The 26,922-nt window shown below is 33.8% G+C and overlaps 4 protein-coding genes and 1 non-coding gene across 8 annotated transcripts; 3 read left to right on the top strand and 2 right to left on the bottom strand.

The window, feature by feature from the left end:
* The first annotated feature begins 97 nt into the window (after positions 1–97).
* Positions 98–6,010, top strand: LOC108568704 (facilitated trehalose transporter Tret1-like). The gene is made up of 4 exons (XM_017929933.1): positions 98–515; positions 4,288–4,450; positions 4,507–4,709; positions 4,770–6,010. Exons 1-4 carry the CDS (start codon positions 513–515, stop codon positions 5,964–5,966), a joined length of 1,566 nt encoding a protein of 521 aa, XP_017785422.1. The 5' UTR covers positions 98–512; the 3' UTR covers positions 5,967–6,010.
* Positions 6,011–6,088: 78 nt separating this feature from the next.
* Positions 6,089–15,742, bottom strand: LOC108568705 (solute carrier family 2, facilitated glucose transporter member 1-like). Of its 4 annotated transcripts, none has more exons than XM_017929936.1 (7): positions 15,029–15,742; positions 14,696–14,716; positions 7,952–8,050; positions 7,552–7,690; positions 6,657–7,489; positions 6,393–6,596; positions 6,089–6,326 (listed from the first exon to the last, which is right to left on the bottom strand). In XM_017929936.1, exons 2-7 carry the CDS (start codon positions 14,708–14,710, stop codon positions 6,183–6,185), a joined length of 1,434 nt encoding a protein of 477 aa, XP_017785425.1. In that variant the 5' UTR covers positions 14,711–14,716; positions 15,029–15,742; the 3' UTR covers positions 6,089–6,182. The 4 variants fall into 4 exon arrangements, with proteins under 4 accessions (XP_017785425.1, XP_017785426.1, XP_017785423.1 ...); XM_017929937.1 differs by having other exon boundaries at positions 14,696–14,719; positions 15,029–15,165; XM_017929934.1 differs by lacking the exons at positions 14,696–14,716; positions 15,029–15,742 and adding exons at positions 9,053–9,462; positions 11,138–11,496.
* An 856-nt stretch (positions 15,743–16,598) lies between these two features.
* Positions 16,599–16,670, top strand: Trnam-cau. The gene has a single exon. It is a non-coding gene; the product is annotated as a tRNA-Met (tRNA).
* Positions 16,671–17,178: 508 nt separating this feature from the next.
* On the bottom strand, positions 17,179–18,504 carry LOC108568672 (ubiquitin-conjugating enzyme E2 J2-like). Its single transcript, XM_017929878.1, has 4 exons — positions 18,052–18,504; positions 17,754–17,988; positions 17,556–17,693; positions 17,179–17,492 (listed from the first exon to the last, which is right to left on the bottom strand). Exons 1-4 carry the CDS (start codon positions 18,168–18,170, stop codon positions 17,313–17,315), a joined length of 672 nt encoding a protein of 223 aa, XP_017785367.1. The 5' UTR covers positions 18,171–18,504; the 3' UTR covers positions 17,179–17,312.
* Positions 18,505–20,373: 1,869 nt separating this feature from the next.
* LOC108568702 (serine/threonine-protein kinase PINK1, mitochondrial) lies at positions 20,374–24,786 on the top strand. Its single transcript, XM_017929931.1, has 7 exons — positions 20,374–20,967; positions 21,027–21,141; positions 21,226–21,599; positions 21,655–21,834; positions 21,889–22,408; positions 23,115–23,216; positions 23,278–24,786. The coding sequence occupies exons 1-7, from the start codon at positions 20,672–20,674 to the stop codon at positions 23,455–23,457; spliced, it is 1,767 nt and encodes a 588-aa protein (XP_017785420.1). The 5' UTR covers positions 20,374–20,671; the 3' UTR covers positions 23,458–24,786.
* Positions 24,787–26,922: the final 2,136 nt, after the last annotated feature.

Raw genomic sequence — 26,922 nt, 5'->3', positions numbered from 1 at the left:
TTATTGTTGTTTCGCTTTGCTTTTATTTCCAACCCGTCAATTGTTTCTGCGCCTGCTCCTATGGTAGATATAGCCTGGAGTGTCGAGAGGAGGAAGCGATTAATTGAAGCTACACCGCGAGTTCGTCTAATTAGTTTTACAAGGATTATCTCGTGTGTAATTTGCCGTTAACACCTACCAATTTCGTGGACAGATAATCGGGGGATTTTTTTTTGATATTTCCTGGTATCCGAGAGATCGCGTGTTGCCCAATTTTTATGTGCGAAAAAAAAATATAAAAAAAAACGTAACAAGAAGAGAAACAAAACAAATCGAAACAAAAAAATAGCGCCGCTGTCCGAAGGGGAAGGGGACGAGGTTTGTTTAGAAAGTGAAATCAAGTGCGGCGCTGGAAGTTGAACAGTTCAGTCTTCGTCTTTTGGTCGATTTGCTCGAAACCCATCAATCGACTCATCATGCAAATTGTTTTTTAAGTCTCATCTTTGGATTAAATTGCAATTCAACACACAAACATGGTAAGACTATCTTTTCTTCTCTTCAAAATTATTATTTACTTTATGCATACACAATATTTTTTTCTCAGAAGTGTTTAGAATTATTCATAATTTATTCACAATTTAATAATGTGTTTTTCATTCGAAGCAAAACAATAGAAGCAATAATCAAATATCAGATATTTTTATGATCTCGCATTTCATTTTGTTTTTTGTGAAACAATTGAAAATTACTTAAAACCAATTAACGATTTTATTTATATAGTTTTATTGGTTCATTTAGGACCAAACAAGCTTTAACAAATGATTTAAACGTTTCGGTTAATAAATTCGTTTAATTAATAGAAAATTTAATCTGAAAATGATGAACTGTCTCTTACCAAATCTTAAATAGTTGAGCATACTTTAAATTTTTAGATTATTTACGTTAATTATTGAAATAATTAAAGTCGAAGGAAATATATTAGTTAACTTCACTGTTACAAAATGTTTTTGTTTTTTTGTAAATTTATTTTTATTTAATGAATTTGTAATCACTTTAAAAACAGTCCAGTGCATAAATTAAATTAGCGGTCGTTCACTTTCACAAATATCGAAACAAAAACTTTAATTGCATTGACTAATTAGTGAAAAATTTATAGACACTCATTTCTTATAAATTTGTAGATAAACAAGTTTATAAGATTCAAAATCATATAATTAAACTCTTAGCGTTGTTCCTATCATTAGAGTAATGTTACAATTTTCTTTCTTTTTTTGCTTTCACCCACTTGACACTTTTGAAAAAACTATAAATTAAGAAATTTTTACATTTTTTTATAAAATGTTAGTTTTTTAAATTATTTAGTTTCATTATTATCAATTAGGAACAATAACATTGCACAAAAGAAGAAATTTAGACGATTTCAAAATTTACAACATTCTGAAATAAAGCAAACAAGAGATTTTCAAAACACAATAATATGACTGAGATTTCAACAGATACGATTTATCTGTTAAGTACATAAATAAATTGCTAGTCGTAAATTACCTTTTTCGTTGAGGTTAAGAACTTCTCAAGATGACTTTTTTTTCTGTTGTTTATTTTCTGACAGCAAGAATTTAAATGATAATCAAATCAACGTTGATTGTCTTAAGTAGGATGAGTGAATTGTCCAATTCGAGCAATTTACTCGAGCACGTTAATGTTTTTCGCTTAATCTTATTGGATTATATTATTATCATCATTTAGATGTAATGAGTTCATAATGAGTTAAGTATTTTCAATAATTTCAATTTTCATCTGTCAATAATCAACTGTCATATGTCAAATTATATTAATTGAGATTAGTTTAGCTATTTTCGCATTTTAAATATTCTTTAATTTACATTTTACAAAGTTTTCAAAATAAATTGTAATTGCAACATTAAATATTCATTAAATATTACCTAATAATACATAATCACATTTTAACTGACATCTTTGATAGTTTCACTAATTTTAAATTTTAAATAGTTTAATGACAAGTGAAGTATAAAATATGTCAATGTTTACTAGCACTGCTGACATATAATGGTAAATTATATTACTGGAACCAATTTTTGGAGTAATGAATAGAAAATCTATAAACTTTATTACTATTGCACAACATGCATTGTACGAGGTTATGCATTCTCTAAACTGCAATGACAGATGTCATTTTGACAGGTAAATAAACAAGGTTATATTTTTCAATTATATCAAAATATAGGGAAAAAATGGCGGAAAGACTTAGGTCGATAGATCTTTGGTTACAATTGTAACTAATAAAGATTATTATTATTAGGAAAAAATATATAAAAAGAAATAAATTAATAACAAACAAATATCAAAATCAAAAATTAAAAATCCATTACCATTCCATGTTTAAGAACGCAATTATTTTGCAATTTCCACTTCACAAAAAAATACAGTTCAAGAAGAAACAGAAGAACGTGCAAAGAGTGCACGTACGAGCGTGTCAATGTCAAACAACTTTTAAATTCTAACCTCCAACAAAACCTTTTCTTTGGACCTGTTGGCCCAAAGGCAGAACCAAAAACGTAAAACAATAACAATTTTTATTTTAGACTTATTGATTATGTAACCGCTCTTTGATAATTTCTATTGCAACAGCGCGCATACTAATTAGACTTGACATTCAAAATAGGATAATTTTTCCTATACCTGTAACTATTATAATATGCGTGTTTCGTTTACATTAATTGTAGCATTGACAATTATCTTCTTCAAACTTCATCAGGTTTTTCCCAGATATTCGTGCGCGCAATAAATAACACAAAATTGAAAATAAATTAACGACCAATTAATTAGCGTATGTGTACAAGTAAAAAAAAATATTTTTAATAAAGTTGACAAAAATATTATTGTTGCTCGATTATTTTCTTGTCAACTTGAGGTTACTACTTTTCTTTGGATTTGTAATTCCTTCGACCTAAGATCACGATCTCTGTGAGTCTCTCCAGTCATTGGATCAACAAAAAAGAAGAGAAAAAAACAACAACAACAAACCGTCAGTGTTTCGCGGAGGGTCACAGACTTGAGATATTGTTATCGCAATAATTGAACATTCATCGAACATTTCAATAAACGAGACGCACATTTTTCTCTGTCCATGACGAGGCGTGAAAGGTCTTTGCATCCCATTGGAAATCGTGTCGAACTTGATCGACCTTCAAGAGAAGTCCTGCATTTGACACAAACCGCAAAGCATTTTTCTTTAAGGATTTCCAAACATAATTAGTCCTATACTCTCCATTAAAATGCAATGTAATAACTAGTTTTTATTTATTTCTTCATCTTTAGAAAAGCGCACATAATAGTGTTTACTTACTCGTTGCGGCTTTTTAAAACAAAAAAAACGGATGTTCCCCCTTTATTTGCTCTATAATTGTCTGATGGTATTGAATTTGTCGTTACGTAAGTTGCACGGAATTTTCAAATTATACGTTTTTTTTTCCTTTGTAAGCGAATTTGGTTTCGGTGCTTATCGGGAAATAAAACTTTATCGTGCACAAATAAAAAAAAATGCTTGAAAAGTGCGCACAATTATGACAATAAGTACAATGAAAAGACATATTTTATTTTCAATAATTAATTTTAAATAAGTTTAATTATGTTATGTAATACGAAAAAAAAAATTATAAACAATACAAAAAAATCAAGTAATATTAAAAAAAATAAACAAAAAATAAGTAAATACTTTAGAGGTAAATAAAATGTATATAATTTGAGTAAACGTTGGCAAATGGTCTTCCAATTGTGCAAGCATTCTCATTAAATTTAAATATCTATTCATGTATTCTGTTTGAATTGAACGTTTTCACCATTTTTTTCTTCAAATTACACTTTGGTTTTTATGTACAATTTTGTTAATGTCTGTTTTTTTTTCTAAATTAAGCGTTTAATTAGCAAATTATATGGTTAAGACCATGATACAAATGTATGTAAACTTGTATTATGGATTGAGTCTTTTGTAGATTATGTAAGTATGCAACTCAATTAACGTTGACTATATATAAAGTTAGAAATATGCACACAATTAGAAGAATTTATGGTTCATCTAGATTACACGTTTTTACTATACCATTATAGAAATTGTTTACATGTAATATATAGTTATTTTTTAATTTTCTTCTTTGCGTTTTATTTTACTTATGCCGTTGCACAATTTCGCCAGCCACAATTTTTTAAATTGAAGCTATTATTGTATAATGACGTATTCATTACTATTATTCCGTATGCAACCCAATTAACTTAGAATTTATTTTTCAGGGTTTCTCGAGGCAATCCTTGCCGCAGGTGTTAGCAGTAACGGTAAAGAATATCCTTCTTGTAGCTTTCGGTTTAACTCTAGGTTTTCCGACTATCCTGATACCAGGCTTGAGCGATCAAAATGAAGAATTGCACGTGGACACCGATGGAGTTTCCTGGATTGGTAATAAATAAATTTATTTATAATTAATTGTATTGTATAAAAATTATAAATTAAAGGTTCCATCAATTTGATAAGTGTTCCAATTGGTTGCCTAATATCAGGGACGATATCGCACACCCTCGGTAGAAAGCGCGCCATGCAATTGGTCAACTTGCCGTTCATCGGGGCGTGGCTTATATTCAGATTCGCCACCGCCCCTTATCAAATCTTCGTCGCGCTGGCGTTGACAGGACTCACCGGAGGTTTCTTGGAAGCTCCCGTAAGTTTTAATTATTGCATTTACTGTTCATTGTGGTGATAAAATGTTGTAAACTTTAAGGTTTTAACTTATGTGGCGGAGATCGCTCAACCGAATTTGAGAGGAATGCTTTCATCCACTTCGACTCTTGCTGTGATCAGTGGCGTGCTCACGATGTTTTGTTTGGGGACGTTTTTCCATTGGAGGACAGTCGCTTTTATATGCACCTTCTTCAATGTGGTCTCCTTCATATTGCTGTTCTTCGTGCCGGAATCTCCTCACTGGTTGATCTCAAAAAATAGGAACGACGAAGCCAAAAAGAGTTTGGCTTGGTTGAGGGGTTGGACTACAATGGAAGCTATAGAAAACGAGTATAAGGAGGTATATAAGGAAGTTAAACGAAAGGAATTCGATGGTAACATGAACGGAAAGGAAGTGCCGAAACGTTCGAAACTGGAAACCATCAAGCTCTTCGGAAAGAAGAACTTTTTCTGGCCGTACTCGCTGATCAGTTTCATATTCTTTCTACATCACTTCAACGGAATGACTACTCTTCAAACTTACTCCATCCAGATCTTCTCTAGCCTCCACGTGCCTATCGACAAGTACTATGCAACCGTTATGCTGGGAATAGTCGAGCTGTGCGGTTGTTTGTTCTGCGTGATCTTGGTGCATTACATCGGTAAACGCGTCCTTAACTTCATTTCTCTAGCGGGAAGTTGTATTTGTTTCACGGCCGTCGCCACCTACGCCTACATGATAGACGTAAATAACTTAGAGTTGCCTAGCAACAACGCAACAACCGGTGTTGGGTTGGAGGAGGTATACCACGAGTACTCGTGGATGCCTCTTGTGTTTCTGGTTTTAGCCGCTTTCGTTACTCACGCCGGAATCCGCGTTCTTCCGTGGATATTAACAGGTGAAGTTTTCTCGAACGATATACGAGCCGGCGCTTCCGGTTTGGCCGGAGCCATCGGTTACGTCTTCGGTTTTCTCTCGAACAAAGTCTTCTTAAGAATGATCTCAACGTTAACGTTACCAGGAGTCTTCTGGTTCAACGCATCCCTCTCTCTCTTAGGATTGATCTTCCTCTATTTCTTTCTACCGGAAACGGAAGGAAAAACTTTGGGACAAATAACCGAACACTTTTCTGGCGGTAAAAACATGGGCAATCATGTGCAAAGAGGCCGCCACCGTCGGCAATTAGAACAACAACAACAGCAACAAATGCAAATGAGTGCAGTGAACGCAGCCTACGTTTCGGAAATACAAACGTGATGATGATTATAACAAAAAGACTGTTTAGTAATTATTTGTTTCGTTTTTTTTTATAATAAAATATATAAATATATTACATTCCTTACAAAACTAATCTTAAATTAAAATTTGAATTTCACAGACTAGACGCGAAGCGAAGCCTTGCGAATCGCGAAATATTTACAATGGCAGCGATGTTTTATGTCTTTTCTTTATGTATTTTGTTTCCTATTCATTTTATTGGTAGGACTGCTGCCGGAACATGGCCGAAATCTCCTCCATGGTTTTGTTCTTGGTTTCGGGTACTTTCTTGTAGATGAACGCCACTGTTAGAACGATGATGACCGTGAATATGATAAAGACGTACGATTGCATTACATCCTAGAGTAGAAACAAAATTGGAATTAGTTTTTTGTTCAATGATTTTGAAGAATGAGATTGGCTCACCTGAAGCGGCAAGAAACCTAATCCGACTAGGAAATTGGCAGCCCAGTTGGTTGCAACTGCTAGGGATGTCGCTGCTGGACGCGCGGATTGATTGAACAGTTCGGATACCAAGAACCACGGGATCGAACCTGGACCGGTTGCAAACATGATAACGAAGGCCAAGATGAGCACTATGCAGAGATAGCTTAACCAGACTGCTTCTTTCTGAAAGTTTAGAGTTTACGGTTAGATGAGTTTTTTTTATGAACATTATTATTGGCTTACCGAGAAGCTCATAGCGAATGTGAGGAGAAGCGTGACCACTCCCATTCCGGAGAAGCCAATCAGCAGCAAGGTTTTGCGGCCGGCTTTCTCGACGAGCACCAACGAAACTATGGTCATCAACACATTAATCGAGCCCATACCCATGGTTGCATAAGAAGCGTTTTCAGCAGTCAAACCGGCTTCCATGAAGATTTGCGTGGAGAAGAACATTACGGCATTGATGCCGCTGAACTGTTGCGCCAACATGATGACAACGGAGATTATCAATGGAATTCTCAAGGAATTGTTGGTCAGCAATTCGCGAATCGTCACTTTCGACACCAATTTGGAGGCTTCGTATTCAGCCCGCATCTCATCCATCTCGTCCTGAACCGAAACCGAAGGTCCCCTGAGCCAAGTCAAAGCCCTTTGCGCCTCAATCTCCTTGCCACGGCCAACCAAAAGGTATTTAGGCGATTCCGGGCAGATAGGTAACGTGAACATTTGGAAGATAGATGGCAGCACGGTGATGGCAAGAAGCGTAGGCCACAGGTCCTCCGTTCCCAGTAAGGAATTCAAACCAAGGACTTGAGCAATCAAGATGGAAATGGTGATTACCAGTTGGTAAACCGTGCCTACGGCTCCACGCAGATTCACTGGGGATATTTCGGCAAGGTACATGGGCGCAAGACCGGCGTTCAGGCCGGAATTGATGCCGATGAAGAAACGACCCAAGATTATCATTTCAAAGGATCCCGCGCTTTTCGAAGCACCCTCCAGAATAACAGCTACAACCACTAGAATATTGTTGATCAGTAAACCGCCCTTTCGACCGTAACGATCTGCCACGTATCCTGTTAACCAAAATTCACACATTAGGCAAGCTGTTTTACAATTATTCAAAATCCTTCGTTACCTGTCATTACACCTCCAATCATACCGCCGATGCAAAAGATTGAAACCGCAATGGACCAAAGCATCGTGATATGCGATTGGCTCGGAACCTCTCCCTCCGTCCTGTTCGTTATCACAGACGACATCCATGATTGAATCAACTACACATAATAACAATATTAAACAAGTTGACAACAAGCAATAAGTATGAATAGAAAAATACATTTTTTAGATTATTCAAGTTGTGACATTAAGAAAACAATTTATAAGAAAGTGAAACACCCTGTATATATTTACAACATGTATATTTAGTTGCCTATGATACAGGCAGAATAATATCAAAATTCAAATTACCAAAACCAAACTTGAAAATCTACAAATGAAGAAATCAATCTATATTCAATGCTTAGAATATACTTTACCGTTTGTGGATTGTTGAGGACTCCTGTATTGTAGCCGTGCTGAAAGGACGATCCCAAAGCGGCCGCGATAATGGCAAACGCCAATTTGGCATTAAATCCCTGTACACATACAAAAACAACAATCAATGCAATGGCAAACCAATGTACAGATTATCGTGAAAACATGTTTGCCAACGCTCCACCCTCGATAATTACGTGTGCAAACGCAATCTGCAAACAATCGAAAACACGATAATCCACGTCGCAATAATAATAATATTGTTGATAATAGCGAAACGATTTCTGAGGTACTTCAATATAATAATGTTCAGGTTAATTGTGATAACCGTTTGTTTTCGCAATCCACATGAGAATTTGATATCAGGATTAAATGAAAAATTATGCAATTGACATTTACAAATCTAAATTATTGCGTGTGCTAATTAAATTTATTTGTTAAATGTCAACATGGTTGCATAAATTTAACATTAAGTAAAACCTTGATTTTATTATTATGAAAAATTGAAACCCGATTTAATAAATCCAAGCATTTTAGAAAAAAGGAACTAAGAATATAATAAGTTATAAATTGAATTTATAATTCAAAGCGAAATTACTGTAACTCAATGCTATTTCTAACAAATTGACTTCCAGTTGGTCACGCTAATAGCGAAAATAGTTGTTTCTATATTTAGTTATGATTATGTCCACACGAAAAAAAAACAATGTTATTATATTAATAAGTTGTTTCGAATTGAATTGAAACGTTTTCAAGTGCGTTTCGTTTGTATTGAAAACTATTGAAAAAAAAAACGAAATCTTCTTATCGAATCCTTGATTTTTTATATAAATCGCAGATAAATCACTAATCGAATCGGAATTGGAGCACGTTCCAATGCGCCCATAAAAGTATTTCGTAACGTTCATCAATCACTTTCAACAAAAAAAGTTAAAAAATATTTTTGTAACGCACATAATGTCATAATTAAAAAATAAATCTTTATTAATTTACGAAATGTATTAAATATGTATATTTTAATTGTTTCCATTTTGATAGTAAAGAAAATTTCAAAGAGAAATTCAATTGTTTTAAAGTTTTTGGTCTGTTTTTTTAAAACTTACAGCTTTAGATTCTTTCGGTTTTTGGGGCGGCGAGGTTTCCGCGTTAAAGTTGATCGTGGTCAATTCGTTGTCTTTCATGATAAAACTGTGGACACCCACTGAACACGATGCTTCTGTTCTTTATTTATTGCTTGCTGCTTTTAGAGTATTGTCGCATGTGTGTGCAGTCTTCACCGTTTGGAAATCTACTGAATGAATGAATGACTCGGAGGGCCGTAGACCTCTCTTCCGATCGCAGCGCATCGGAGGCACGTCTAATGCGTTATCTCAGCGATTGCAGTGGGTGTGTTCCTTACGTAGAGGAGCCGTGCAACAACTTACATTTCGAATTTTGAACTTTGTAATGTACTTTGATGATTAGTTTTTCGACGATTCCATTCGCATTACAGAGAATACTCAATGCGAGTGTTCTGGAACACATTAAACGGTAGCAATTCGCGTTAATGAAATTATGAAAAAAAAACGCTGTTCGATGGTTTTAATTGAACGAAGAGACAACACCTTGAGCAAATATTCAAAAATCAAGAAGCTCATCATAATTTAAAACGCAAACACTTATCAGTTACAAAGCTATTATCAATACTTTTAAGTTCGTACACATATTTAAACATGAACTTAAAAAGCCAAATTTTAATGTTTTTACTTTACGTCATTATTCTCTCTTAAAAACTTCAATATGTCATTGTCAATATAAAATGTTTTCAATTTGATAAATGTCAAATTTGTATGCATTTATTTGAAAAGTTCGCTTAAATACTTAAATAAAAAAAACAATTATGTTATTGTGAAAAACAAATAATAAACAATTACATCTAATAATTGAAATAAAAAAAAGTGGCTAAAACTAGAAATAAAAAGTACATTTTCCTTGTGAATATCTGTTTGAGAATTTAACATTGTTACTGAAATTAAGAAAAGTAACTAATAATTATCAACAAATGTTGGTATTTGGAAATGTTAAAGAATATCATAAATACTTCGTTTTGTTACAAAAATAACCACACATTTTTTTTCTTATCAAATGTCAATGTCAAAGTCAACAAATATTTTCTATATACTTTCTAAAGCACAAAGAGATGCGATAAAGAAGCGAATACTAGTTTGAATAGTTGAATAAATTTGATTAATAAGTAGAATTTGGTTGTCGGGCAAATATTTAATGAATCACGTAATTTATTAGTTGATTTCGGTCCAACGAACAAAATTATCTAATGAAACAAATTACATAACTCGTCTTAAGTGGAGACAACGAAATCGAATCAAGTTTTATTAATAACGTTTTAAAATCTATGAAACTAAAGTAAATAATTGAGGTTGCGATCACATTTGGCCTTCGCGAAGCATTGGATTGGTCAATCTGACCTTAATTTCGTGCTCGGCCGCTGAAACAACAAACAAAAAGTTGTTTCTTACATAAAATGCAATCGAAATAATGAGTAAAACGGATGAAGATTTAAAATAAATTAAAAAAAATTGTGTATAATTAAAAGCATCTGTTTGAAAAAGTCCGTTAATTATATATTTAGAACTGTTCGTGAAACAGAATATCCTTGCTGCGGATTAAATGAATGTGGTTTTGTTTCTTGAAAACTATTTTTGGTTTACTAATTGATTGTGCGAAAATTGCTGAGAAGGTCTCGAAAAGGTCGAGCGATAATTGATTGATTGATATCGATTTGTGTTGGATTCAAATAAACACTGCTTTTAATGTATCAATTAATTTATTAAATAAATCATATTTTACTCGCACCATGCGTGTGCGTTTGTTAAATGAGTACGAGTTCACAGACAAAAGAGTAACCTTGGTAACCATAAGTTGTATGACCCCATTGAAGTGTGTGGAGTTGTTCGCAAGAGCTCTATAGTTTTGCTATCAAGCGGGGACCGGAAGTGCACGATTATAGTCGTTACGAAATAAAAAAGAAGCGCTAAATTTTAATTTGAAATGATGATGTTAAATGTTGTTTTTTTTTTTAAAGTACGTATCGATTTCACGTCTAAAATTAGACGTAATTATCGAAATGATGCGATGCGTTTTTTTCTTGGTTTGTTTGGTTCATCGTTTGTTTGGTGTGCTGCACTTACCTTGACGTTTTTTCCCATTGCTCGTTGATTGATGTTAGAGCATAACACAAATCGAACTTGAATCGAAGCGCAAAAGTCAACAGTTGGTGAAGGAATGAAGAGAAATCGTAGAAGAGAACGCGCGAAAGTTGTTGTTGGTGTGTTTCAATGTTGTTCGCTTTAATGTCCGTGCTGCGAGCGAATCCCCACGCAAAGCGTGGACACTTTGTCCGACGATCCAAAGCCCCCCTTTTTTTTGCACGCTCATTCACTCCACAACTCTCAATCGATGATTCCATTGATGCAAACTTTAGAAAAACTCTATGCATATGCAAATTTCCACTTTTCGCAACTTGCTTTAACTTGATATAATAATTATTTTTATTAATAACAACAAAATACTGACAATAATACATGTTTTTATGTAGAGAATTTGAGGATAAGCTGAAAATAAGGAATTTCCAGAAATAAATTTAAAAATAGAAGAATTTATCAAGTTTAATTTACGTTTACTAAACGTAGAGTTCATACAAATAAACAATTAAATTCATTTTCTGAAAATATAATATTTTAATAGCAATTTCAGCTAATTTAATGAATAATTTGAAAATAAATAATTTTTGAAACCGAGTTTTGAAAAATTGTTCTAAATATTAAGAATTTATCAATTTTCTACGTACGTAAAGTACGTACATTTTCTGAAATTACAACATTTTAAGAGATATTTTATGAGATATTGAGGATTATTTTAAACATTACTAAAATTGCAGGTCAAATAGATATTCACTTAATTACATTTTATGAAAATATAATATATTAGGAGTAATTTCAGAAAATTTAATGAAACTTTTGAGAAGATATTATTTTCTAAATCAAGTTTAGAAAAAATGTTGTTAATATGTTAATATATCAATATATGTATATATATTGTGCAGTTTGAACTGAGTTTATTCAAAGTATAGTTAGTATTCGTATCTACCTAATTTTCTTAAAATATAACATTTTAAGAGTAATTGATGAATTTGCAGAATAGATTATGAAAATTGAAGTTAACATTAAGAATTTATCAATATGGTTAATAAGTTTCAAAATAAGCATACAAATATCAATATTATTATATTATCTGAAATATTAATGGTAAGTGGTAAGACTAATTGATGAGACTTTAAAGACAATTTGAATATATTGAATTTCCAGAATGGATTTTGAAAACAATAAATCAACAATTTCGTTAATAAGTTTTAAATGCGTTTACTGCAACTAGTGAATACAAATATCAATATAAATACATTTTCAAAAATTATGATATTTTATGAGTAATTTGTGGCAATTTGAATAAATTTTAAGAATATTTAATATCGGAAATTGAGTTTGGAAATATAAAAAGTATATAAAATGTTATTATCATATTTGAACTGACTAGTGCTTATTGATATCTGATAAATTTAAAGTAAAAAAAAATATATAAAAATAGACAAAATCAGTCAAAATCAGTCAAATATCAATAACATTTTTCTATTATAGTGTAAATCAAAGTGTAACATACATTTAGCTTAAAAATGATTAAACTTTATTTCAATTAAATTCGAGAAATCAATTTATATCATCGGTATTTCCACAACCAAAACAAAATCGAAATTACAACCGCAACAAATTCGCAATTCCTGAAAATGTAATATCAAAGTCCGTATTATGGTTTTCACGATTTCTATTATGTCGGGATTTTAGTTGTCGGGATTTCGATATAAAAAAATACGTTCTAAACAGATATTTCAATATATAAACACATAATTATTTCGAACTTATTTTGAATGCAGATAAATTTTATATTGTAAAGGTATTACAAATAAATTCAGTACAAATTCAACACAGTGAAATACCCATATTTCCTGTGACTGTAGATTGTTTCAATTGATAAGTGTGCGTGGGTCACAAAAAAAAACATATGCAAAACAATGGCGCAACGGTGAAAGTGATATTGAGGTTACGAAAAAATCGTCAATTACATTACACAATTCTGTAACGAAATCTTCTATTTAATCCCATTTAAACTTATTCGAAATCATAGTACAAATAATCAAAAAATTGATTAATTACCAAAAAAACATAAATTTATATGTTTTATTTATGGTGAAATTGAATAAAAAATAATGTTAAGTTTTTTTTTAGTTATTTAACACCAAAAACTCATTTTACGACGCCACGATCGTAAAACGAATCCAAACTGAGGTAAGTGTATCAAATAGTGTAAATCAAATAGTAAATATAATAAATTAATTATTGTTTTTGAAAAAATTGCATCTTTCGTTTTTCATTTACGACAGTTGTTGTAGAACGTAGATAACGCGTGTAAACTATTCGTAAGTTTCAAAGAATTTTCAATGCGTTTTAGCTCTAGCAAATACGTACAATGTCTTTTGCGGTAAAATATCGTTCAAGTCTCAATATCAGCTCACGTTTATCGGTCACGTATTAAATGCATTTTGCAATGCAAATTGACCTTCGCGCATTTAAGGTCACTCGCATATCGACTACTGTACATCCATTATTTTCAGCAATTTGTGCATATACAGAACGAAATTTAATTAAATTCATAAAAGTTTTGTTGTTGGTTTCTTTTTTTATATAATTTGACATATTTCAAAAGTTATTTAACCACAATTCATATAAATAAAATAATTCAAATAAACAAGATGTCAAACGAAACGTCACAAAAAATCTAATATTTTTTTTTGGTTTCCAACTCACAAAAATTACGTTCAATTATCATGTGTTTTTGCATATTTTTTACGCGTTTAAAAAAATTCCTAAAAAATAATCAAATTATATTTATAAATATTTATGAAGAATAATAATTATAATACGACGAAACTTATCAATAAATTAAATAAGAAAATGTCACTTCGAAGCAACGTCACTTTTTGACAACCGGTGACATTTCGTGACGATTTGTGTTTTATTTCCCGTTATTTTAATCGGATTTAATTAAAACGTCAAATGTTGACGTACTTATGTAACGTCTTGCAGTATTCTATAAAAATAAAGTATATTTCAAGTCGCACAGATAAACATTAAACAAATATGGGAGTACGACACAACGAAAGCAACTGCAGTAATCGAATTTTAGATTTAAAACAGTTGATAAAAATGTTATTTGGAAGCTTCATTATAAATATCTATATTAATGTTAAATTTTGATTGTTACTTTTCATATATATTATAGTATTTTAACAATTTATTTAAAAGGGTTTCATTTCTTTCATCTTTTGCCAGTTTGATTTGGTAAAAGTGACATTTTATGAATTGACAGTTCAAAATTTAAATAAATACGATATTTTAGATAAATTCATACTTATTTCATGAATAATCGCAAAATTCAATATTACTTAATCATTTTGAAGTTTATATTTCATTTAAACTCATTTCAATTGTAAAAATAGCAATTGGAATATTCTGAATAATGATTATTAAGGACTTGAGTTAATACAAATATTTTAAGAAAGTTATTAATAATATACATGAAGAAAAATAGTTAAAAAATAATTTCAAATTTTCGTTTATGTAAACTTTATGCCTTACCGCTTTTCTATCCATGCTTCGCTGCTTGAAAAAGAAAAAAAAATACAATTGATGCTTCAATTAAATATTTGTCATTAAAAGGAAATTTAGTGGATAAGCTTGAAATAGAAAAGAGAAACAATTGATTCTTTAATATATTACTTTATTAAGTAATTTAGTGAGTAGGTCATGAAAAATCGATATCTTGAAGGGAGGATGATGTATAAAATTATAGAATTAAGCTTGATTTCCTGTTTAAAATACGAACGAAAAGCACGTGCGTTTTAAGCAAGTAAAAAAGAAGATAACGCAGAGAGCAAACAAATAGCTGCGAGTTATGAGAATGAGTTTTACCTGATGATTCGTGGAATTCGTTTGGTGAAGGATCCGGGCGCGAATGACTTTCAAATGACCTCGAAGACGTGCCTCCAGCCGCGCCACCGATTTAGGCCAATCGGAGTACGCCACGTCACCACGTGGAATTCCAATTAGTCGACGTCACACCCTGAGTATTGCGTCAGGGAAGAGGGCAAAAGAAAATAACCGGTTTATTTATTATTTTGTATGTTAATCCCTTCTTTGCCTGAGACAAAGCACGTAATTTCGTTTTGGAAAGAGTTCGGCGATCGATGATGGTTACGTGCGAGGGGGCTCGTCCACGTTCCGCTTCGCCATTGGTCGACGGCGATGGGTGTGTGTGCTGCTGTTACAAAGCGCGCAAGAACCCTCCAAAACGCGCGCTAAATTTGGAAAGACGGACGAACAGAAGAGACGTACAACAGCACATCTTCTTCACTTACAGCTGTTTCTCTAGAAAGTCTTCTCCTCGTTAAGCTATCCGAAGAGTAGATGGGAATGTCCATGTCGCTGGAGCTGCAGCTCAACGATTTCGGAACGTCCAGCAGATTCATGTCTTCGCGGATGAATTCATCCATCAGAAGGGACACGCACTCGCTCATCGCAATCTAAAACCTTGGCACAATGCACACAATACCAAAACAACCTTAACCTTTCTATTTCAGAACAACAAAACAAATTCCGCGCAAGATTTATCTCGGAAACGCTGCACCGCGTCGAATGCTCGCACCGCGAATGGCGAACGTCGCGACGCCCGGCGTCCGCTATTTCCGTCGACGTCAGGCACAATTAAAGGAAGACCCAATCTCTATTAATACTCAATCACGCGAAAAGTTCGATTCTAGTCGCTTCAATAATTCGCAAAATATTAAAATAACATTTTGCTCGTCTCGCAGAGAGAGCAATGATCTTCAATCCGTTTCCATCAATAAAAATAAATTGCATCATCTAAATAGAAACCTACGTATAGCCTATAAATTATATAAATATCAGACTTAATTTTTTAAATTAACAAGAGTCAAGTTCAATAAAAACAACAAAAGGTCGATGAACATTTGAATTTGTTTTTATGGTAACAAATTCGCAATTGTTTTTCTACAATTTTACATGTATTTCTAAAGAGTTTATCAAATTTGAATTAAAATCAAAACAAAAATAACAATTCGAATATTAAATATTAGACACAAACTGGTTCATAAAATTCCGTTAGATTTTAGTATGTTGTTTAACTGGTTAATTATTCGTTAATTGCATTCCTTTGAGAATAATTCTAACGTAATGACCAAACCTAATAAAATTACCTTTGATATTTAATTCATATAAAATTAGACATTTAACTTAAGAAATAATTGGTATTATAATAAAATTGGAAATATTTGATGCAATAAATGAATGAAAATAATAATATTATGTTTATTGTGGGTAGGCAACCAAAGTTGCATGATAATTTCGATTTTTTAATTAAATAATTTAAAAGTTACTCTACAATCTAAACAAATTAATTAATATTGTTGAATAATTTATGAAGTGATTAGTAAACGGCATTTTGGTACTTGCAGATACCAAGAGCAGAGTGGCGCAGTGGAAGCGTGCTGGGCCCATAACCCAGAGGTCCGTGGATCGAAACCATGCTCTGCTAGGATTAACTTTTTATTTTTCATTTAAGAGAATATTTATTAATAAAAAATAAATCACGAAAAAAATACAATTTTAAAGTAAAGATATAAAAAAATACATAGTTGCATAATACATATAGATAGTTTCAATTTATTAAGGTTTTACAAATTTAATACATATACTGTTTTTTTTAGAGTTATTATATAGGATGTTAATTATGTTGGAATTGTTATGTATCTGTATTCTTAAATATATACAATTAATTACCTTAATAAAGCCAACAAGTATAATTCATCTTTTTATCCCCTTCCTCCTATCCTACAAACATTTCTTATCAATAGTTCATTACCACAAACATATTCAAGTATATATATATATTTTGTTTATATATAAATTAAAAAAATATAGAAAACAAAAGATGAATGTTAATTGAAGTTAATCAACTATCCAAATAAGGAAAACAAAATAAAATACTCTAACTATGATGAATCGCTTTATAATCAAATATAAAACAAAATATATTTATTGTATCAAAGCAGGCAATGAAATCGAGTTTCTTTTTGTTTTTCATTTTTGTTTCTCAAAATTATACTTTTTTTTAGTGGTAACTGTGATCCACGAACCCGTCCATTTCCCCTCTTTTTCATAACGAAATTAAAAAGATTCATTGCTTATCCGAGCTGATCATAACGTATTTCACGGAATAGGCGAACGCCGCGAAACCTACTATTAAGATAAAGTTCCAAAAACAGCTTTGGATGTTCGTCTGATCAGAACTTACTTTCCTTTGGCTCTGAGATGCCTGCGCCGTCAGCTGGGCCTCCTTGCGCTGCACCAATTCCTCCTTCCAAAAGAAAATGCGTAATCAGAAACATTGTATGTTATTCAATGTGTAAAAAACACTTACTTGCATTTTGCTCGTGATATCTGGGAAGAGGTCCTTGAACAGGTTATTCTTCAGATTGTAATCGATCGACTGAAAAGCCAGCTGCTTCTTTTCATAGTCCGACGTCTCAATACTACCCAATGTGGGGCTCTTCTCAATCTACAATAATTACAAACATAGTAGTAACAATGCTGATGTTTAATTGTGTTAATTGTATACCATAAAGCTAAGCAGACCAGTAAGGATTGTTGAGACACTCCATGCTGGATTCCAAGTGTCTGGATGATAATCGGATATGCTCAGGCATAATCTTGTGTTGGTTTTAAACCTCCCACTTGGAGTGATCATGTAGATGGATGGGGGCTTGAATGGAAATTCCCTTGGGAATATGAGCCTCCCATGGTAGTAGCCTCCATCATATGGGGTTCCCTCTGGCCCGCAAACCACATAATGCCTAAAAACAAAAAACAAGGTTAATATTAACAATCAATCATAAAATAGAACTTAGTGCAATTACCATTCCAGAATGTTGGCTGGAAGTGGCTCAGCTGTGATGTACGGGACAGGATCCTTCTTCAGCCTCAAGTAGTCCTGCTTGAGCCTTGCTGTGGCAGTGCTTGGCTTTCTGTTTGACATCTCTCACTCTCTTTAATGACTATATTCCTCTAACTGCTCAGAAGCGGCTTGTCTGTGGGAATGTTGTTGTCAGTGGGGAATGTTGCATAGCAGTTATACGTCCATGGCACAGAAGTTGATGACAGTAGGCAAAATTGACAAAGAATTTGTTGCGACAGTTTCCTCTGACGATCCTCCAAATGGAATGAAAATATGGAAACACTGAATTTATGAGTAGCTTTCTTGCAACGAATTCACTCCATTACATATGTTGTTTTGCCCCCACTGTTTCGGTATTTTGACAGAGCTCGAAAAGAATTGTGATTACTGTGACGCTATGTCAAACTGACGCGACAGCAGCGCGCTCTAGGATTCCCGCTTTTTTTAAATTTTATTTTGTAATCACATCTCATTAATTATTTCCATTAAAACAAACGTTAATTGCGATAAAATAGTAATTTGGCAATAATAGAAATTATATTGCGTTTCCCTTATTAAGTCTTCGATAATTATGTAATATTTCGTATTATTGATTATATGATTTTCCCCGGACCCTAGATTCTCGATGCACGTGCATTTGTTTTAATAATAAAATCTAGGGCAAAGTTCGCCTGATTATTTGCCAATTACGTTTTACCCAGTGGCGTAACATGCAATCAAAATTATTATTCAGAAAAATTTCAGATTTCAAGTTACAAATTTGTCAATATGCTAAAACTTAGTGGTTTATATAATTTTTTTACGGTCATTGACAGAAGTATCACTATAGGTTCACTATAGTGACATTTTCCCTCATATTAGGACCTCATACAAGGGAGTCTCGTACTATGGTTTCATCGAAACAACTAGTAGACAGCTGTAGTTTGAGAGGATATGTTTCATAAGAAAATCAGAAATTGCACAATCGTATAAGGTCGTATAATTGTGTTAAGATCCTGCTTTTCATTTTTTTTTCAATTTAAAATTTTCTTTATTGTGTTTACTTTTCATACATTGGTTGCTATTTGCGAGCTCTTGCTCTTTGAGCCATTAAAATATCCTGCTAGCCTCAGAAGAACTTTATAGGCAGCTACAGAATGCGTCGATTAATTGTTTAATAGACGTAGAAAACGTAGTAGTATACAGTGCGATTATTAAGTTCATGAAAACAGCCAACAGAGATATAGACCTAACACCTTCCAGTGAAAACTAATCAATGTCCTCCTGAGGTTTCTCTGAAACCGTGCTGAACCGCCGAAGCTGGCCGAAGCCGGTTTGAAAATCGCCACCTGTTGTTCACCATTCTCTCCAGCAGAGTCAGTTCTCAAGGCAGTTGGCAGTATCTCGCTCACCACAGTTAGGAGAGAAGAAGATTTCGTATGAAATCTTTTCTTTACTTAGAAAATTTGTGTTTCATTCCAAGAATGAAGCAAGTAGGTAATTGTTCTTTAACTGGTTTGTATGTATGTATGTTCGATCATACTGTGTCCAAGGATGCAATACCAATGAAAATCATCGTAATAAAATGAGAAGATTTCCAGCAGTTGATTATCAATTGTTTGATCAACGGAAAATGGTCACAATGAATGCTTCTTTGATTAGCATGAGCAACGAGCATATTAAAAGAAATGTGAGGGTTTGTAATCTTCGTTTTGGAGATAATTACAATAAAAGTTAACTGAAAATATTATGGAAGATCCAGAAATGGATATTGATAATATACATGAAAATTTCCATATGGAAGATAAAAAATAAGTAAATAAATAGTGCGCGTGCATGCGTAATACTTTACACTATATTTTCTTACATCTATGGTTTTTATTATTTATTTTATGTTGCACTATTTCCGTTTTGATGGTTTAATATATATAATTTTTATATATATAATTATTTGTGGTAGTATATACATAATATTATCAGCAAAACAATACTGCCCAGAATATTAGTTATTTATTCGTTTAATTGTTTTGATGGTTTAATATTGTTTTTATTTTTTCTGCCACACTTTCGGTGCTTATCTTTTTAATATTGGTGAGATTCGAACCTACCAACTTTCGTATCAGATTTTATGATACAGTATAACCATAAGGCTAAAGATTTTAGATTACTTTGCAATAATTATTTTAGAGTCAAAATTTTATTATTTCACGTTACGTCTATGGTATCCGCAAATAGAACAAGTGGTAGAAACGCGCTCAGACTTACGTTAAATAATATATAAAATGTAAGAAAACTATTTTTAATGTAATAGAAATGTATTGAAGTATTTTCTAATAAATTTGCCTTAGTTTGTATGTGGAATGGTAGTTGATGGGTTGTGATTAAGAACAAAAGTAACACTTCATATGAATGAGCCGTATGTCCTAGATAGAACAGTTGAAAATTGAATGTCGCGATGTCAGATCGAGTCGCAGTTTTTTCACTTGTTGCAAATATTCCTGAAAACTTAGTGCGCCGCCAGTGAAAAGAAAGGAGCGAAGTGAAGGGTTGTGTTGAGCGTTTTGTCCACGGAAAGGTTCTGTCTTCGCGGGGCGCAAACGAAGATGTCTATTCGTGCGTTCGGCACTCGGCTCTTCAGACATGGTCAGACCTATGTCAAACTTTTGTGCAAGCGGGACATCAACACGAAGTGCAATATTGCGGAGAAAATTAATGTAGTGCAGCAGAGCGCGCCCCTCCAAGGGGCCTCCAACTCCAGACAGGTTATACCGAGGGCATTCGCTCTAAGGAACGTTGGCCTTCAAGTGGGACTCCATGCTCGTAGGATCCTCATCGACAATGTCCTCAACAGAGTCACTAACACATTGGCCGCTGAACTAAGAAAGAAAGCTGCCAGAAGGTATGCTGCAAAATAACATATCCTATAATATATAATAACCTAACCTTATAATCTTTTAGAATTATGTATGGAGATTCCGGACCATTTTTTGCATTGGTTGGAGTCAGCTTGGCTTCTGGTACTGGCATACTAACTAAAGAGGAAGAGCTGGAGGGAGTTTGCTGGGAAATAAGAGTAAGATCTTTAACTGTCATTAGAATAATTTATTTAACATAAAAGAAGTTAAACATATAGATGACAGTTGTTTATTATTTTTAGGAAGCAATTTCTAAGATTAAATGGAAATATCAGGATATCGAAATCGATGAGAATAGATTCGAAAACGATCCGATCACGGTTAAAGATTTGTCGTTCGCTAAGCCTATTGCTAAGGGTGCGAACGCCGTCGTGTATTCAGCGAAGATTGCCGAGAAGCAAGAGGAGCGGGTTGAGATGGTGGATGGGAGTTTTGGATTGGTAGAGAAAAGAGCGAAAATTGACGATAGCATTGACAAATATCCTTTGGCTGTGAAAATGATGTTCAACTACGATATTCAATCGAACGCCATGGCTATTCTAAGGGCCATGTACAAGGAAACCATCCCCGCGAGGATGTATTACAGCAATATTGGCATCAGCGATTGGGAATTGGAGTAGGTCTATCCAGAGTTATCCTGATATTTGCTATTAATGTTTCGTAATTTACAGTCTATCTGAGAGGAAGAAGCACTTGCCTCCACATCCCAATGTAGTAGCCATGTATTCGGTGTTCACTGATTACGTGCCGGAGTTAAAGGGAGCCAGGGGTCTGTACCCGGCGGCTCTACCATCCAGGATCTATCCAGATGGTGAAGGCAGAAACATGTCCTTGTTCTTAATCATGAAAAGGTATTAATTGATCTACACATAACTTATTTGATAAATCAAGGATTGTTCTTGCAGATACAACTGCAGTCTTCAAGATTTTGTTTCCTCTTCGCCACCAGCCATGCGCACGTCTATCTTGCTCCTAGCCCAACTTCTGGAGGGCATCGCTCACCTGGTGGCCCATGGCATCGCCCATCGCGACCTCAAATCCGATAACCTTCTCCTGGACACCTCCGAGAGTCACGCCCCCATTCTCGTGATCACCGACTTCGGCTGTTGCCTTGCTGACAAATCCAGCAGCTTGAGTATCGCCTACGCCAATCACGAGATCGACAAGGGCGGAAATTCCGCCCTCATGGCTCCCGAGATCATTAATCAAAGTCCAGGAACCTTCAGTGTCCTCAACTATGCGAAATCCGATCTGTGGGCGGCCGGTGCAATCGGATACGAAATATTCGGTCAAGTTAATCCATTTTACCAGAAGAATCTACGAAACACGGATTACAAGGAGGAAGACCTTCCCGATCTTCCATCTGACGCACCGGCGCTCCTCAAAGCCTTGATCAAGAATATTCTGAAGCGCAATCCAAGCAAGGTGAGTCACCGATTCTTTTTATTTATACGTGAGGTTGAACATTCTCGACTTATATGCAAATTTGTTTCAAGGCAGCACGAAATAATTACGCTTAAATGAAAATTGCATTCATCAAATCTATTATTAGACGTTGCGAAGTCTTGTTTGTTCATGTGGTTCTAAAACTTTCTTATCAAAACATCGAATTTTGTTTATATATATAATAAAATATAATTATTTGTGGTAGTATATACATAATCTTATCTGCAAAACAATACTGCCAAGATTATTAGTTATTTATTCGTTTAATTGTTTTGTTTTTGCGTTTTATATTCTAATTGTTTTATTGGAGTGAAACACCAATCAGATAAAAATAAATACTTAATGTGGTGTTAATAGAGTTGCATAGTTTTATTAAATCTTAGCAACGATTTATTAATATCCACGTAGCATTTGGCAAAGTATAAAATTACGTATTTCTCATACACTTTTCTTCACATTTACTATGTAAGATATTTTTCTTGTTAACGAATTTAGTTGCCTTAATCACCAAAAATTTTATGAATTTTTAAAATAAGTTAATCTACATTGATTATGTTTATAACATTGGTTCATTTTATAGTAGGATTTTTTTGTATTCTATATTTCAATTCGATTTGCATTTGCTGAGAAAATCAATTGATTAAATATTTATGTTAACGATATTATATTTGTCTGGTTATTGAAGAGGTTGGATCCAGAAGTAGCCGCCAATGTTTGCCAATTGTACCTGTGGGCTCCGAGTTCGTGGTTGAAACCTGGTATATTCAAATTACCGACGAGCGCCGAGGTAAGATCGTTCGTTTCCGGAAGCGTTTCTTTATTGATCACGAGCTTTGAATGTGTTTCAGATATTGCAATGGCTTTTATCGTTGACCACGAAAGTCTTATGCGAGGGCCGATTGAATGGAGGTGGAGCCCACCAGACAGGAAGACGAACCTACACCGAGTATTTGCTAATCTCCAGCTTCCTGATCAGAGCCCGTTTGGCCAACATCAAAGCCGCCCTCAGCTGGATCCATTCTAATTGAGTCGTGACTCCACCCCCTCAATCTCTCCCCGTCCTTATATTATTTTCTTTCGTTTTAATTTATTTAGTTGTTTAGCTCTCCATTTGTACTTATAATATAAATATGATCACTTGGGTTTAGTCGGTACCTCTCCTCATCGTAAATCTGCAATGTTTTATGAGATTGATCGAGACTCGATTGTGCGTGCGTGCGTTTGTAAATACGGGATTTGTACAAAATTTTGTTGGAATGAAGCGTTTTTTTTTGTATGTAAATATTTACTGATTAATTGGAGATTATATAATTACTGTTAGATGGCGCGGACGCGCGCATTGCTTTATTTCTTTGGTGGACGGTCTATTTTTGGTTTTAGTTTCGGGATTTTTGTCGCTCGCCGTTGGAAATAGTGATGAAGTTTTCGGACGGATTTAGCCGGTCATAAACACAACATAATTGGGCCGTTTGTGTGTCAGAGCTCGACAGTTACGGGCCTGTTTTGACAATCGACACGAAATATGCGCCGCATCGCAAATCCCTCAGACCCGACCCATCACGATACTCTTCTCCACGGGTGGAGAATGGATGGTAGAGAATCTCCTAACGGTCCACGTGTTTCGTATAAAAATCGATAATTGTCGGTGTCGCAAGATGCATACATTCATACATACACCCTCCCCCGCTAATGAGAGGCGACGATCCACTCTTCGTCTCTGGATGGGTTATCTGGATCCCATAATGGACTATATTTAGATGGGGCAACTGGAAAATGATATAGTGGGAGGCGCGAGCAGTTAAAGTCACTCTACCGATTTATACCTTCCTCGTGTGTCTCTTCTTCACGAGCTGCTGCTTTATGAGCTTGTCTTCCCCCGGGCGTCCGATCTCGGACCCATCGCAGCTAGGCGCTTTCCCAATAGATTTACTCGGTATTTCGCGTATATAACGAGTGCGACTGTGCGTGTATTTATAAAGAGGAGGCCGGAGTTCGGAACCGAAAATAAATTAATCGCACGTAACGATTAATTTTCGGGGAATTTACGGAAGAATAATATTTGCAGTCGCACTCAAAGAGCGGCGGTACTTCAAACGCCCGCCTCCGCTTGCTTCGACGATGAATGACATTCGCGCTGCGTTTGTCGCGCGTCTAGCAATGGCTAAACGGCTAAACTTTATTACCCAATATATTTGATCCATTTAGTGGACTTTATTGGCACATGAAAATAGCAAACTTTCTCTGTGTCTTTGCTTTCGAGGCACTTGAACTCCGCCCGAATTTTGAAACAAAATATCAGTCACCATCTATATTTACAACAATTACCTAGATATAATAAAGTCGTTCTGTAATGCTCATTTATATAATATGTTGGTTGCATAAAAAGTGTACAATATAATCAATAACATGGTATAAAATACCTAACCGAGGTTCCTCCGACTCCTTAGATTCTGCAGAACCCGTCAAATCGGAAAGAACATTCAGTTAAGGCTTGCAAAGTTGTGTCAGTTAGATACAGACTAAATATACCACAGAAGGCGAAATCCTGAAAAGATTTTATAAAACGTTTTAATATCTATGAAAATTTTATTATGATTAAATAATAATGAAACAATATATTTATGGTATACGTATATTTTCTTATTATTCTTATTAATCATTACTTCTTTCCTCCATCTATCATCTTCATTTAGCTGGCGCACCGTGCCATCATGCCAGCCACTGTGTATCTTGTTTGCCACACAATTATGTACATTATTGCACGATATTTGGTGATAAGTTACTGGAGCAAAGAGTAAATAAAAAGTGAAATGTTTAGCACAATTAATCATTACTAAAATACAAATTTTCAGGTAAATGATATATTGGTTGCCTATATATAGATATACAGTGAGCATTCGATTGGTTGGTTGAAAACAAAATTTCAAAAAAGTTGCCTTTATAAAATGTATCGGGTATAAGATAACACAAGCTAAAGCAGTTGCAGATTTAGCTGATTTAAAAAAAAGCAGCGACTTTTCTAAATGAAGTGAGAAAGGGAATAAAAAGAAGCATTAACTTTATATTAATTTTATATAATTACAAATTAGATAATATTTGCATTATTGAAAGAGTCCTATAGTCATTTAAACAGTGAGATTTGTGAAAATAGGAAACTTTTATGTTATAAACTAAAGTACCATATAATAATTATTGGAATAATTGAAATAAAATTGAATAACGTAAAAAAGTTGATAGAAGTTCTTTTATTACAAGATATATGATTCTTACTTCGCGAAATTAGTTAATGACATTATACAATTATCGTGACTGTTCTGTTCTTACGCTAACTGAAATTTAAAGTTATTTTTAAATTAAATTGAATCATCGGAAAAAAAAAAATAGAAATATTTTATGAAGTAAAAATATTGTTAAAACATCAACTATTATTGGTAAATTAACAAAACAGAATAATTTTATCATGTTGTGATTTTCCACGGTTCTGTTTTGTCATCTTGCCGTTAAATGTGCTGAAAACAGAAAATAGATTGAATTATAATAATCTAGTAAGCGTGTTTTCATACACGCACATTTTTGTAAATCATGGATATATTATGAACAGTGAAAATTCCTAAATTTATAGATCCAAATGGGGCCACGCAAAAAATAAATAAATAAAGTTTTAAAGAATTTGCTGATTCGATAGAAGGTGGTAATTAACTCATTCTTGGTAAATTATTTTTTTAGTAAATTAAGATACAATTAACCCATTTTGAACATACCCTACTAGGTATGTTCAAAAGCTGGAACGTTGCGTGTACTACCGCTCCTCAAAGAGTTAAGTATGAAATTATTAGAACGTATTATATCAACTTTATATAAATAGTTTCGGTTTTCGAACAAATATTTTTTTCAGAAACGATTTATGCTTGCTAACATACTGTTGCTCGTCACGTCAAACTTTCGAAATCCCTATCCAATTCCAATTGTCGTATCGAGGATGAACAACGATTTGGTGGCCCCGTTTGCGCAGAACGCAAAGAGTAAACACGTCGCCTGTGACACTAAACATTCTTATCCTCTCGTCTTTTCTTAACTCCGCTGCACAAATAAACGGAAAATCATAAACATTTGTGGTGAACACCGAAAAATCCCTCCACGGTTTTCCAGACGTCACTCGCGCAAGACGCATCAGTAGAAAAATATAAGAATAAAAAACAAAAGTAATATTTTTTATGAGTGTGTCGGAAACCGATCTGCGTAGGAAATGCTTCTTCTTATAATTCTTCTCTTCGCTCGAGCATCTTTTATTTTATTTATTTTTTATTTTCCGGTTTCTTGCGTTTCTTTCATCTCTCTTTTGCACGCTCGATGGTTCTCAGACGTCAGAACGGCCGCTCGGTGTCTGCTGCCGATGCCAAAAGAAGAGAAGAGGCGCGTCCAAAAGGTTTCCATTCTCGCATATTCTGTATTTCTTTTATTTTGTTCGTTCGTCGGACCGGAATATTCGCTAA

Source organism: Nicrophorus vespilloides, unplaced genomic scaffold (assembly GCF_001412225.1).
Source record: "Nicrophorus vespilloides isolate i.1.1-1 unplaced genomic scaffold, Nicve_v1.0, whole genome shotgun sequence".
NCBI lineage: Eukaryota > Metazoa > Arthropoda > Insecta > Coleoptera > Silphidae > Nicrophorus > Nicrophorus vespilloides.
Note: the sequence above shows the minus strand (reverse complement) of the source record. Positions and strands in the feature narration are given on the sequence as shown.

Excerpts from the sequence above, each read along its gene's own strand:
- LOC108568705 (XM_017929934.1), bottom strand. The coding sequence starts at position 9,130 with ATGAAAGACAACGAATTGACCACGATCAACTTTAACGCGGAAACCTCG. Across the intron at positions 7,691-7,951 it reads TCCTCAACAATCCACAAACG|TTGATTCAATCATGGATGTC; the intron begins GTAAAGTATATT and ends TATTATGTGTAG. Across the intron at positions 6,327-6,392 it reads TAGGTTTCTTGCCGCTTCAG|GATGTAATGCAATCGTACGT; the intron begins GTGAGCCAATCT and ends TTTCTACTCTAG.
- LOC108568672 (XM_017929878.1), bottom strand. The coding sequence starts at position 18,170 with ATGTCAAACAGAAAGCCAAGCACTGCCACAGCAAGGCTCAAGCAGGAC. Across the intron at positions 17,694-17,753 it reads CTGGTCTGCTTAGCTTTATG|ATTGAGAAGAGCCCCACATT; the intron begins GTATACAATTAA and ends TAATTATTGTAG. Across the intron at positions 17,493-17,555 it reads ATATCACGAGCAAAATGCAA|GAGGAATTGGTGCAGCGCAA; the intron begins GTAAGTGTTTTT and ends TTCTTTTGGAAG.
- LOC108568704 (XM_017929933.1), top strand. Across the intron at positions 4,451-4,506 it reads CGATGGAGTTTCCTGGATTG|GTTCCATCAATTTGATAAGT; the intron begins GTAATAAATAAA and ends TATAAATTAAAG. Across the intron at positions 4,710-4,769 it reads GAGGTTTCTTGGAAGCTCCC|GTTTTAACTTATGTGGCGGA; the intron begins GTAAGTTTTAAT and ends GTAAACTTTAAG.
- LOC108568702 (XM_017929931.1), top strand. The coding sequence starts at position 20,672 with ATGTCTATTCGTGCGTTCGGCACTCGGCTCTTCAGACATGGTCAGACC. Across the intron at positions 20,968-21,026 it reads AGAAAGAAAGCTGCCAGAAG|AATTATGTATGGAGATTCCG; the intron begins GTATGCTGCAAA and ends ATAATCTTTTAG. Across the intron at positions 22,409-23,114 it reads TGAAGCGCAATCCAAGCAAG|AGGTTGGATCCAGAAGTAGC; the intron begins GTGAGTCACCGA and ends TGGTTATTGAAG.